We start from the raw sequence: 13,638 nt of genomic DNA, 5'->3' as shown, positions 1-13,638 counted from the left end.
CTTCTAGTACATGTACTTCACTTAAAATGATCTTTGCTCATGGTTTTTTTTAATGCTTGCAAATTTCAGTGCTGTAGTTGTATAAAAATCTGGCAATCAAAGTTGTGGTTGTTATCTCCTACTAAGTAAAACATTTATCTTACCGCTGCCCATAAACTCATCATTTCTTGGGAAGTGATGACCAGTGCTTAAATTTATTTACTGTATTGTTATACCTCCATAATTCCCCAACGGTTCAAGAACCGTCATGGGAGTACGACATGGAGTTCCTGGAATTTAAAGACATTTAAGAGTTGTGGGAAGCCATATTTTCTGTGACTAGAGAACACTCCAGTGCTGAGCACGCTGACATTCATCAGAAGAGCTGGCAGATGTAATGGATCCCCCAGGCCTGATCCATTGTGTGGGTGTATGACTGGTGGAGAAACTCCACATAATAAGCCATTGGAGTGAGAAAAAGACTTAGTCATTTGGAATGGTTTTACTCCTGCTAATCTAATGCCTCATTTGCTTGTTGACAATGAGAACCTAAATCACATAATTATGCATTGAAGTGGTGCATGTTTTCAAAAACAGTACCTTGCAGAATATACCCAATTTTTTTTTAAAAAAAAAACAACAACAGCAAACAAGCACAGAGATGTAATTGTGGCTAATTTAGTTCTGATGGTTGAGCTTTTTTTCTTTTCTTGTGTAAGTATTTCTTTCTTTACCATTTCCGGGGGCGGGGGGGGGGGAAGAGATGGAGTCTAGTTCAGTGGTACAAACATCAGATCCCCAGGAAGAGTCCAACTCTCCTTCCTGAAAATAAATATAATTGCTGCTGTAGCTCAAGTCACCTGCACGCTCCAGCCTTTCCATCCCTACTCTCTCTATTTTAAGGTGACCAAAAGATTGTTTGCACTTTTGTCTATCTGGAAACACAAAGTTGAGGTGAAGGATATCAAACCATAATCCAGCTGGAATTCTCCCTCAGAGAGTGCAAAGCAATCCCTCGCAGAGGGACCCAGACCCGGCTATTTCAAGTCCTAAGAGTAAGAAAAATCACATGGCTGGATCCAATCTGGATCATTCACTGCGTTCAGAATTTTAGTTTTCCGAGTTTTTGGATTCGTGCTGGAGCCCACCCTCAGGGAACGTCTCTCTACTGAAATGTGTGCTTTGGGCTATTCTATGCGTAGCTTTGGTAAGGCCACACCTGGAATACTGCATCCAGTTTCGGTCACCACGATGTAAAAACGATGTCGAGACTCTAGAAAGAGTACAGAGAAGAGCAACAAAGATGATTAGGGGGCTGGAGGCTAAAACATATAGGGAACGGTTGCTGGAATTGGGTATGTGTAGTTTAACGAAGAGAAGAGTGAGGGGTGACATGATAGCAGTGTTCCAATATCTCAGGGGCTACCACAAAGAAGAGGGAGTCAAGCTATTCTCCAAAGCACCTGAAAGCAGGACAAGAAGCAACAGATGGAAACTAGTCAAGGAGAGAAGCAACCTAGAACTAAGGAGAAACTTCCTGACAGTTAGAACAATTAACCAGTGGAACAACTTGCCTCCAGAGGTGGTGAATGCTCCAACACTGGAGGTTTTTAAGAAGAGACTGGACAGCCATTTGCCTGAAATGGTATAAGGTTTCCTGCCTGAGCAGGGGGTTGGACTAGATGACCTCCAAGGTCCCTTCCAACTTATTATTATTATTATTATTATTATTATTATTATTATTATTATTATTATTATTATTATTGTTGTTGTTGTTGTTGTTGTTGTTGTTATTATATTATTATTATTATTATTATTATTATTATTATTATTATTATTATTATTATTATTATTATCATTATCATCATTATTATTATTATGTTACGTGGCGTCTGATTTGGTATAGCTTCACCAGACACCACATAAATACAATGCACAGAATAGCCCAAAGAGCACATCCCAATAGAGAGAGGTTCCCTGAGAATGGGCTCTAGCACAAATCCAAAAACTCGGAAAACTAAAACTCTGCATCCAGGGACTGACCCAGATTGGATCCCGTGATGTCCTGGGACACATATATTTGCCTTTATTTGTGACAAATCACACTGTCTGTCCCATAAGATGAGTAAATCCATTCGCAAATTTACTTTTTAAGCGCACACTTTTTATGTATTTCTCTCATCGTTTGCAAAAAAACACCCGCCCCACATTATTTATTTCCTCATTGCATCCTGCCGTATGCCCCCCTCCATCGCAAGAAGCGATTCTAAGGGACTCACACTTTAGGATGAAGAAGAAAAAACACACACAAAGCAAAATAAGCAGATGAGACAACGGAGAGAATTGAATGCATCAGAGAAGGACAAGCTAAACTCAGTGACAGGCGTAAGGCAGATCGCCTCTGCCCGAGGACAGATCGCACTCGCCCTGTTCCAAGGCCTGCTAGGAAAGGCACGTTCATAAGAAGTACAACAGGATCAAGGTCATCCCTTTGGTGTAGTGGTTAGGGGTGCTGAACTTCAAACTGGGCTTCCTCGATATCTAGTCTTCCCTTTGGTACGAACTCCTGATGGCTGAGTGGGACGAAGCCATCGGTGCTGCATTGCAGTCCGGTCCAATCTCCCCTGACAGAGCTGTTGCTGGGGGAAATAAAACGAGCAGAGACCATCGTGTAGGCTACCTTGCACTCCCAGATGAAAGGCAGGATATAATTGCAATAATAAAAGCTTCTGGCTGGCAAAGATGATAAAAGGAGAGTGAGCGAGCCAGCAATTTGGCAGCCGGAGGCTTTTCCCAGTTGCTCGAATGGCGGCAGCTACCAGGGCTGGTGTGGATAAAGGGGGGAGAGACAGGAACAACAGTGCACCACAGTGGACAATGAGGGGCTGTGGGGAAGAAGGGAAGACTTATGGGGAGAAGCAACAAAACTCATTTCACTCTCCAAGGCACACAGAAGGGGGGGAGTGGCAGGCAGCCACTCTCCTCCCTAATAACCTAGAGGAGAACAAAGCAAGTCCAGCTTTACGCGTCCTCACCCTTCCTGTTGAAAAGGAAAGGAAAGGGCACCATTCTTGACAATGTCAAGCCCTTGCCATGGGAAAGAATCGCAGCAATCTGCCAGCCTTCCAGTCAATCCTGGGCTTGGTTTAAAACAGAACATGCACTAGCCGTGTGCATTTGTCTGGTTGGGTGCAAAAAAGGCAGAGCTGTGACTGGGGTGGGGGGAGGGGGAGACTGTCAAGCCGTAAAGGTCCCTTTCTCCTTTAAGGACCCCTGAAAAACATGGCGAGTCAGATGTAACGGGGGTAGGGCAAGATTTCCTGCCAGTCACAAACCTGATATTTTGCAGCTTCTGCAGAGCTTTAACAGGATACGCGAGAAAACGCCCCTGTCCCCAAAAGTTAGTCTGGAAATATACCTGCACAATTTCTGAATGAGAACACGAAGGTCTGGAGCTGCATTCAGACACTCCTGAAGCAGCGGAGGTGTCCTAAGTCCTCAGGGCCTGTTTTATTTAGCACAAAGGGGGGCGGGTTTTTTTTTTCTTCCCCCAGGAGTCTTCATTCCGAGCTGCGACGAGGATGGATACTACCGGAAGATGCAGTGTGACTCCAGCAGTGGGGAATGCTGGTGCGTTGATCATCTCGGCACAGAGCTGACAGGAACACGGATGCATGGGAATCCAGACTGTGGTAAGAAAAGGGGAGGGGGGGAAGAAGATTTGGGGCAGGAGGAGCTTTGGGAAAAGACATGACATGCGAAGTAGCAAAAGGACATCTTCACATCAAACTCTCGGTCATTGCAGGCTGTCCTCAACTCACAACCACTCATTTAATGATGATTCGAAGTTACGACGTCACTGAAAAAAGTGACTTGTGGCCGTTTTTCATACTTACGACCGTTGCAGCATCCCCATGGTCACATGATCCAAATTTGGATGCTTGGCAATGGGCAGGTACTTACGATGGCTGCGGTATCCCGGGGTCACGTCATCCCCTTTTGCGACCTTCGGACCAGCAAATTCAGTGGGGAAGCCAGATTCATTTAATGTCCATGGGATGCATTTAACAACGGCAGTGATTCAAATTAACAACTGTAGCAGGAAAGGTTATAACATGGGGCAAAACTCACTCAACAACTGTCTTGCTTAGCCACAGAAATTTTGGGCCCAATTGTGGTCGTAAGTCGAGGGCTACCTGTACATTGACACAACTACAAAGTTTTCTTGGCAATAGTGCCAATTGTTTGCTGTCACCTTCTTCCATGTCGCTGTGTGACTTCACCCTGTAATCTGCACTTTGGGGTTTTCTGGGGTGCCTCCTGCTAGCCCCAGCACCACGTCGAGGTGCTGTCAGCCTGTGGATGTGCGTCTTGATGTCATCCCAACAAAAGGCACAGTCAAGCAAACCTTTGTCTGAGGGGGAGTATTGGGGTTGTTTTATCTCTCGCTTTTTAATTTTTCTGGGGGTTTTTAGCGTTGTATTTATATTGTTCTTAACTAGGGCTATTGTTTAATCCTGTTTTAATGTTTGTAGTCGCTATTTTATTCTGCCCTGTGAACCGCCCTGAGTCCTCAGGGAGAAGGGCGGTATATAAGTGTTATTAAATTAAATTAAATTAAATTTCTCTTAACATTTCTTTACTGACTTATTTACAGGTAGTCCTCGACTTACAACAGCTCATTTAGTGACCATTTGTTACGACAGCTCATTTAGTGACCGTTCAAAGTTACAACGGCACTGAAAAATCTGACCGTTGTGACCGTTTTTCCACAGTTACAACCTTTGCAGCATCCCCATGGTCACGTGTTCAAAATTCAGATGGCTCATATTTATGACGGTTGCTGTATCCCAAAGTCATATGATCCCCTTTTACGACTTTCTGACCAGCAAAGTCAATGGGGAAGCCAGGTTCACTTAACAACCAGCTTACTAACCTAACAACTGCAGTGATTCACTTAACAACAGTGGCAAGAAAGGTCGTAAAACAGGGGAATACTCACTTAACAAGTGTCTCACTTAACAACAGAAATTTTGGGCCTCACTGTGGTCATAAGTTAAGGGACCATCAGTACGTTATTAAATCAGCCGAATTTGTGCTTGAAAAATGCTTTTTTGGATGCCTAAATATCATCACACAAGGAAGACTAATTCTGTCTTGACTGCATTTCTAATCTGTGCGATCCATTTGGTCCAAGTTCCTTTAGCAGTCCCAACCGCTCTCCAGGTAGCAGTCACTTTGCAAGCATCCCAGAACTGCTGCGTCCCACATCTTACCTGAAGGATGTCCATGAGCCCATCCAAGTTTGTGGGCATCCCGCTGGAGGATTTATGAGAGAGATGTGCTTCAATAGGCATCCCACAGTGGGAAAAGGAGATCATTGGGTGCAGGATGAACATGGGCTCCCCACTTAGTCGTATGTAGACTAAGGTAGATACATAGACAGTATTTTCCCCCTTGTTGGAGGAAAAAAGGAGCAGTTTAGTGATTGTTCCTTGTTTTCTTCTGTATGAAGAAATGCATGACTCTATGGCAGGAGTAGATTTCCTTCCCCTTTAGGGGAAGCATGTAGCATTTCCAGACTCGGGAGTACCTCTGATTCTCTATTCCCTTTTAAATTGCTTTTATCAAATTTTAGTAATAATTTGTTGCCGGAACTTTGCACTTTGATATGGCCCAAGGGCTAATCAATAAAGACTTACAAATATTCCCTTTTAAATGTAAATAGGAGGATCTGGTAAATTAAGATATTTGTGATACTCTGCATTTTGCCTCTTGCTTACTGTTAATCAGTAATTGGAGAAGGTACTATGGAGACTTCGAGTATCTTCTCCAATTCATCTAAGTATAGGTTAAAGCGATTTACACTTCACTGCAAGCAATGATTATTATTAATGGAGACTTAACTAAACCATGTGAAATTTAAAAGGGCGCAAGGCAAGGATCTCCCTTATCTCCCCCCTGTTGTTTATATCCGTGCTGGAAGTTTTGAATAGGGATATTAGGCAAGATGAGAAAATAACAGGTATAAATAGTGCTACTCTTCAGCATCTTGGGATCCATACTTAAAAGAATCCTACCTGTGACTGAATTAAAGGTTGATTTTATCTGAATTTTTCTGCACACTTGGCTTGGGACAAGGGCAACGTAAATGCCATTATCCCACATTAATATCCGATTGATTTTGAAATAATAGAAGAGCTCTCTGTGGCTCAATTTTTGAAAGCATTTGCATTTTAAAGCAGCTGCTGCAATCTTTCAAACTAATACCGAAGAATGTAGAATCTCTTTCTTGCCAAACCTAGAATTAGGTGAAGGGTTGTTGGTACTCCCTGAGGTTGAGTTTCTTCTTGCAGATGTTTCTGCGAGAAACCCAGCAATTCATCCCTAAGCTACATATATTCCCTACTACTGAAGAATTAGGAAATGTTCCCCTCCTACTGCATTTCCCTTGTTCTTGTTTCTATAGATGACATTGTTGGATTCTCAGGGGACTTTGGGAGTGGTGTCGGATGGGAAGATGAGGAAGAGAAGGAGACGGAGGAAGCCGGCGAGGAAGCTGAAGAAGAAGAAGAAGGAGAAGCAGATGATGGAGGCTATATTTGGTAGATGTCACCAAGGGCATTGTTTGGCCAGGATGCAGGCTGTAGGCTGGGAGGTAGCCGTCAAAACTGAATGGAGAGGAACAACTGAACAAGATGATCAGGAAACACAGTTGAATGTAACTAACTATGGCAGAATGTGCGAGTGCGTGTATGTGTGAATGTATGTATGTACACTTGCCTGGGTGGGTCCATTCTCTTCATGTGGCTGTGGAGATTATCTCTTTCTTCCCAGCTTAACAGAGATCAAAGCTATAGCCAAGCAAAAGGGGAGGGGGGGAAGTACTCTGCACTGTAGGTTCCAGAGAAGCTTTTGTTCATATTAATTTTTTTAAAAAAATAATAATGATCAGTGACACATTTCAGTTCCTAACCAGGCTCAAAAGATATGAGAAACACCTGCCTCCTTCATCGCTCTGGCTATGGTGCCCAGCAATATTCTGCAGTATATGTCCTGTCCAAATGCTTGTCAAGCAGTCTGCCAATCATTTGTGAGTTTTCATTGCAGTAGATCACCAGAATTTGCCTAACAGGTCAGAAATCAGGAACAATCCACTTTCCTGTGACTAGACATTTAGATCTAGGACCGTAATGAAGAGGGACAGCTAATGTATCACTAATTACAAACACAGTTCCACACAAGTCATTTCTAGATTGGTTTCCAAAATCTTGCAAAAAGTTCCCCTGAAAGATTGAACAACCATGCACTGAGTTAATGTATGATCACCTTTACTGGACTTAGGCTTCTTGGTTAGGAAAGATTTCAAACATGTCTGCATTGGCTTCTAATGTAGTTGATGTGCTAGCTAGTGCTGTAGGCTTTCCAGTCATCTAGACATACTGATGGAAAGGCAAGGAGTTCTGGGACAGAGATTGCTGAGAAAAAAATAACTAGTTGTGGAAAAAGGAAATCAGCAGGCTAGTTACAGCAACTGCAAGAAATGTTTCCCATGATAAAAGGTATGGTGAGATAGGTATCTCAGTAGGTTTGTTATTATATTGCTCTGTGTCCTGGGTGTGGGAAATCTGTATCTAACAAGAACTCACTGTTCTCCTCCTATGTTCTGCAATACAATTCTTTATCTTCACAACACGGGAGAAGAAAGGCATTAGGAATAAACACAAAATTACATTATCCATTAAAGCATGTGCTTTAGCTACCGATGAAAAAGATAATGATAATTCTATTCAGCCTGCTAAAATCACTTTCTTTCTTTCAAATAAATTAGACATTGTTTTTCAAAAATTAGCCAATGGGAAACATCTGGAAAAAAATATTGTCATTTTCTTGGTTAGTGAATGTCAGGCTTTTTAATCCTGATAAGGCCAATTAAATTCTTTTTTTAGGAAGGTCATTTCTCCACTTCCCTTCATTTGGATACACTCACCCTGTTGTGAGCATGTATGCTTGCAAGTATTTGAACACCTGTATTACAATCCTGTCCAAGTTGTAGCTGTGCATGTCCTTGGGTGGCATGAAGAAATGTTGAGTGCTGAAGTGGGTGTGAGTATGTGTGAATACACACTGAGAAGAGGGTAGGCAGTTTGGCTTATATCAAGTACCCCAAAATTTATGTAGATACTGAGCTTCTGGTTGAATCCTTCGGGACAGTGTGCAAACATGGGATTTTAGGCAGCCTCACTTCCCAGTAAGTCCAGTAGGAGGGATTTCTTATGTAGTCCAGCTGTGATAATAAATGAGCCTTGCTGTGTTGAATTCTCTATCTTACTCACATTTACTCCTCCTCTTCCTCCTCCTCCAGCTGTCACATTCCTACACCCTTGCACACTTCATGGTCCTGTCTTCATGTGTTTCTTTATCTTTTCTCATGAAAGAAGAGATCACAGCTGAACAAGACTTGATTTGATTGCTAGCAGGAGAAGTTACTTCAGACAGTGCTCTGGGGGTGGTGGGGGTGGTGTTTCATTGTTGTAGAGGTTGCAGTTTTTGTGTCCTCCAGCTCTTTTTATTTTTCCCTCTAAGATCTTAGCCTGGATTCAAGTGTTGCGTTGAAGTTGTCTTCCTTGATTTTTTGACGTGGCCTTTCCTTCCATCTCTGCAGGTGATACGAGTGTGGATAGTCCGGATTTGCATTTCAGAGTTATGCATATTCAAGGAGTTGTAAATGCATTTTTTCAGACTAAAATACATTCCGCTGTTGAGGGTAGCCTCTCCAAATGGTGCTTGGTAGAGATAGGCAAGACAAAAGAAGCAGCTTGTCTCTGATAACTAGTTAACACAGTTAACTCATTAACACAGTTAACTCCATTTAAAACTAGTTAACTGTGTTGACCAGTGGTCTTGCCATTGACACTTGTTTATCAGCTTTTGATAATTCTGTGGCTACCCACAGACAATTGTTTGTTAGTTTCTCTTCAGATAATTGAAGATGATACAACAAGCAAGCACTAAACTCTGCTGGTAACTCTTCCCTCCAACCTTTAAAAGCCTTTCCTCACAGGTTTTGTAGGTTTTCATTATCAAAAACATAATTATTCATCCACCTTGAAGAGCAAAAATAACAAAGGAAGAAAAGGGGAAAAACAGCTTTGTGAAAAATAGACAGTAGGATGCTGCTTTCATCTCTCTGAGAAGAAACCCCAGTGAGATTTCTCTGAAATTGCTTTCAAGTCTCTTAACATAAAAAGGTTGCTTAGCTCCAGTCTTAATTTTACCTTAAAAGAAGTCCATTATTTGACTTGCATTTTCAGCCAACTCATCGCTGTGTTACTGAAGCAAAAACAATAATATCCCTAAAGGCCTCCATAAAAGAAGCTCAAATGAGCCATGTTGGTTCACCTTGACAAGTGGATGTGAATGCAGAACTGTCCAGAGTTGCCATCTGATTTCCTAACACAAGTCAGAGAAATCTAGCAGAGGTAACATTTGGACAAAATTAAGCATTTTTCTCATTAAGTCTTGGTCCTTCATTAAGACCCACCCAGACATTTTTGCCTAGGCTTCACCTCTGAGGCATCTTCCAGAAGGTTCAAAGAAGATAGATGGAGTCCAAAATTTTGTGATCATAGCCCCACCCATTTTCTACATTCATTGAGTGTACAAAAGATGGGCTTCAGTCACATGGTTGCAAACTCTGTCTTGATTTTTTTTGACACATGCGCGCGCACATTTCCAGACAACCTGTTTCCTCTGGGTAGGCATGGATTTAAAAAGAAACAAATCAACCCCATCACCCAAATCAGCCAGCCCCATCTGTTCCCCATATAGGGACTCTATGGTAGGATGTTTTTCTCCAAATAAGGCCTCTGATTTTGAAGGCAGACTTTTGAGTCATAGAATTTCTGCTTCTACAAATGAACCACCATACAAAGAGCCTCTGTGAAGGGAAATGTGTTAATTAAGGTTCATTAACTTATCCCACCTTCTGAAACAATAGAATACTTGTTCTAACTTGTAAATAAGGAAGCAGTATTTAGTTCACTCACTCTTAACCCCCTTTCTGTGGCTCTGTGGTCCATGATACTCTCATTCATCACCATCATGTTGTTTTCCATAAGGATAAGCTACTGTATCTAGGCAGCTTGGTAATTGAACACCATATATCAGCTCATTTTCAAAAATAAAGATTCCCTTTGCTGAGGGAAACAAAATAGGATATCATCTCTGTCCTCTGAGCATCACATCTCTCTAGGGCAGGTAGCAATTCCATTGTCTTTAACATCTTTGTGCTGAAGGAACTAGAAAGAAGAGAATGGTCAAGGTTAGGGTTCTTATTGTATGGTTAGTTTCAACCAGATATGGAGTTATTGATCTTTTGGGAAACCACTTTATATTTCCATTCCTTTTTTGAAATTAGAATAATCGACAGTTCCTTCTAAATGCTAGGCAATGGATTATCAGAGTTTGTATGCATCTAAATGATTGTAATGCAAATAAAGAATAGCAAAACTTTAATCTACTGACCCCAGTTGTGAACTTAGTGTAATTGACTGCATGGCGTGCTGAATTAATGCTTTATCAGATTTTCCCTTAGAATGTTTTACAATTTTAGAAGAATACCTGTAGGTGTGAATGTAGTCTGTGTCTATAACATGTTCTCAAACCATGTTTATCATAGAGGTAGCTTTATCAGGGAACTATGATTGCTTGCGGCTTCCTGTTGAGCATATATTCAGTAGCAAAACTAATCTACTCTTTGTAACATGAATGAAAAGTCACTATAGTTTTGATCTTAATGTTTCATTTTCTACTTTCTGAACTATGAGAATTAAAGTTCTCTGGTTATTTTCCCCAACTTTTTTTTTCTTTGAAGTATGACACATATCAAGAAACAGCTCAGCTAGCACTTAACTGGGTGAAAAGTTGATTCCGCTGGAACATTAGGTCAGAATACATTAAATTAACTTCCATTAAATTACTGAACAGAGATTGCTTTCTTCCTTCCATGAGTGCAAGGACTATTTTCCTTTGATTTGCATCTCTTGTAGATAATTTGAGGAAGGGAATGATGTACCTGAACAGTTTCACGGTCAAGGGAGAAAAGACATTGCAAGCATGAAATGCAGAAATGAAATTACAGCTGCTCTCTGCTGTGGGATATTAGCAGATCATCATCCTGTGTGTCCTTTCTTTCAGGAATGGTTGAAGTAAAAAAAGTAGTTGAGTTTGACTGCTGGTGATTGCAGTTTTCTTGTTAAAAAATTTGATAGTGGTTTTGCGGCCAGCTGAGAATTATTTTATGTGTCTCAGTTCAGCATTGATTTGATTCAACAGCTATGGGATTAGGTTATGGCTGCATGCTGCAATCAACATTAAAAATGGTAGTAACACACCACCCTTTTCATTCCCATATCCTACTAAAGTTGTTTTAAAGACAACCCACCATCGTCTTCACTTGTACAGACTCAACATCCTGGCAACCAATGAAAATCACTACTCCCTGAAACTGTAGGCTGTACAGCAACAGCAGCCATAAAAATGCTATTTTCCTCATGCCAGTCAGAGGAAAAGAGGAAAGTCTTGTCACTTTCATATTTATTTGCTTGGCTTGGGCCAATATAAATAAATAAAATAAATAATATGGGTGGGCCGTGAAGTTCTTCAGCCACCAATCCCCTGAGGGAGTCAAGGCTGAAATGTTAATCTGGCTCTGGATAAACAGTACAAAGTAAAATTGATTGGAGTGTCTGAAGGTGGGAGGAGGGATGAAGCAAAAATTCCCTCCAATGAGAAAATGAGCCATCCCCTTTGCTCTGCAGAGCTCCAATACTCCAGCTGGAAGTCAGGGCAATTGAAGAAACTTAGCAGCTGAAGACAGACAATAGTAAGGGACTGTGGTCCCAGGTCCAATCCAGTAGTGATTTGACCAACCTGTCTTCAGGTTCCAAAGGTGACTTTTCAGATGTGGCTTTGACATCAGTCCAAATTGCAGTCCCATTGGTTGTGAGGTCCGTACATCAGCTTCTCTGAGTGAATTTCCCATGTTAGGGTATTGTTATGGTGCTTTATTAAATTTGTGCCCTAGAGCAGACATGTCAAACACAAGGCCCGGGGGCCGGATTCGGCCCGCGAAGTGGTTTCATGTGGCCCACGAAGCCATCCTGGAAACAGTGAGGGAATGGCCCCCACTGCCTTGGCCCTGGCCCAGAGACCCTCAGATCTGTCCCACTCCTGCCCAGGCCCCCATAGGCACCCTTGATGTGAACGATGTAGAGCTGGCCACACCCACCCAGTAGGCCATATGCACTTTAGCCACACCCACCTAGTAGGCCACGCCCACCCTGGCCATACCCACCCGGCCCCCTGAGGGCAACCGCAATGCTGATGCGGCCCTCAATGAAATTGAGTTTGACACCCCTGCCCTAGAGAAACACATGCACATCTCTTTGCTGCTGTGTTGAAAGTTAAGATGTCTACCTATTTTTTGTGGGACTCCCAGTTTGCTCATTCAAAAATAAATAAATAAACAAGATTCTTGCCAAACTGGCACCCTCCACATGTAACTCCCATAATGCCAAATCAATATTACCAAGACTTTTTGCTGATAGGAGATTATGGGCAAAGGGAGTCTAACATCTGGAGCTTAAAACTGAGGATGGCTGTTCTCAGCATAAATCTCTTTATGCCATTAATCCTTTCTCCTTTATATTCAGTATTAATGGACAGAGTGCATTTTAAAAACCACCTATAGATAACTATTCTAAAAGTGTTGAGTGTGTTTGCTTTTTTAAAAAAAAGAAAAAACATTATATGCTTAATAAATCAGAACTGAGGAGAAACAAACTTGCATATAGCCTGGAAACCTATTTTACAAGTCTGATGTGCAATAATAACTTCTGAATTTTAGAGTTAAAGATTGTGTTTGCGTGCTTCAATTTCAGTTTGTATATTTAAGTGCTATAATTGTATCTCAATAATTCTAGATGTTGAATACAAAACCAAGTGTTAGAATGTATGTGTGTGTATCATGGGTGCTAGGACGCTGTGGGCATGATCCTACAAAGTTCATTGCCTATGTCAGAGGTAGGCAACGTTGGCTCTTTTAATGATTTGTGGACTTCAACTCCCAGAATTCCTGAGCCAGCTGGCTCAGGAATTCTGGGAGTTGAAGTCCACAAGTCATAAAAGAGCCAAGGTTGCCTACCCCCTGGCTATGTGCTTCCTTTAGGAGACTTAACCTTTAAATCTACCCATTGGAAAGCCTTGATAGGATGTTTTAAAAAGCTAAACTTTGGCAGGATCCTGCCTCTGATTTTTCTGTTCCTAGAACTTTTCTTCCTTATCACCCAACTGTGACATTCTTGTGCTGCTTCTCTATGGCTCCCTGGAAAATTCTATTTCACCTTTGTGGTGTCTGCCTAATATTTTACTTACTTACTTTAACTACTTACTTAATCTAAGGAAACAAGTGCACACATACACCAGTCCAAGAAAGGAAATATGACAATATTTTTTAAAAAAAGAAATAAACATTTATAAACACCATTCTCTTTATGTTTTCACTTTGTCGGTGTTGTGTTGAAAGAAATACAAGGTGGATGACTGGGTCAAATCTGAAGAAAGAGGATGAGACTAACACAGATTTAGGCTGTAGAC

At 41.6% G+C, this 13,638-nt stretch overlaps 1 protein-coding gene across 1 annotated transcript in view; it reads left to right on the top strand.

Moving 5' to 3' along the window:
• The window catches only part of SPOCK2 (SPARC (osteonectin), cwcv and kazal like domains proteoglycan 2), a 109,297-nt gene extending 97,234 nt beyond the window's left edge, over positions 1–12,063 (top strand). The window contains exons 9-10 of the mRNA XM_083364805.1: positions 3,534–3,671; positions 6,449–12,063. Of these exons, the coding sequence (XP_083220931.1) occupies positions 3,534–3,671; positions 6,449–6,588 (278 nt within the window). The 3' untranslated portion in view covers positions 6,589–12,063. The remainder of the gene's footprint in view (positions 1–3,533; positions 3,672–6,448) is intronic.
• Positions 12,064–13,638: the final 1,575 nt, after the last annotated feature.

This window comes from Vipera ursinii (assembly GCF_947247035.1).
Source record: "Vipera ursinii genome assembly, chromosome: 5".
NCBI lineage: Eukaryota > Metazoa > Chordata > Lepidosauria > Squamata > Viperidae > Vipera > Vipera ursinii.
Note: the sequence above shows the minus strand (reverse complement) of the source record. Positions and strands in the feature narration are given on the sequence as shown.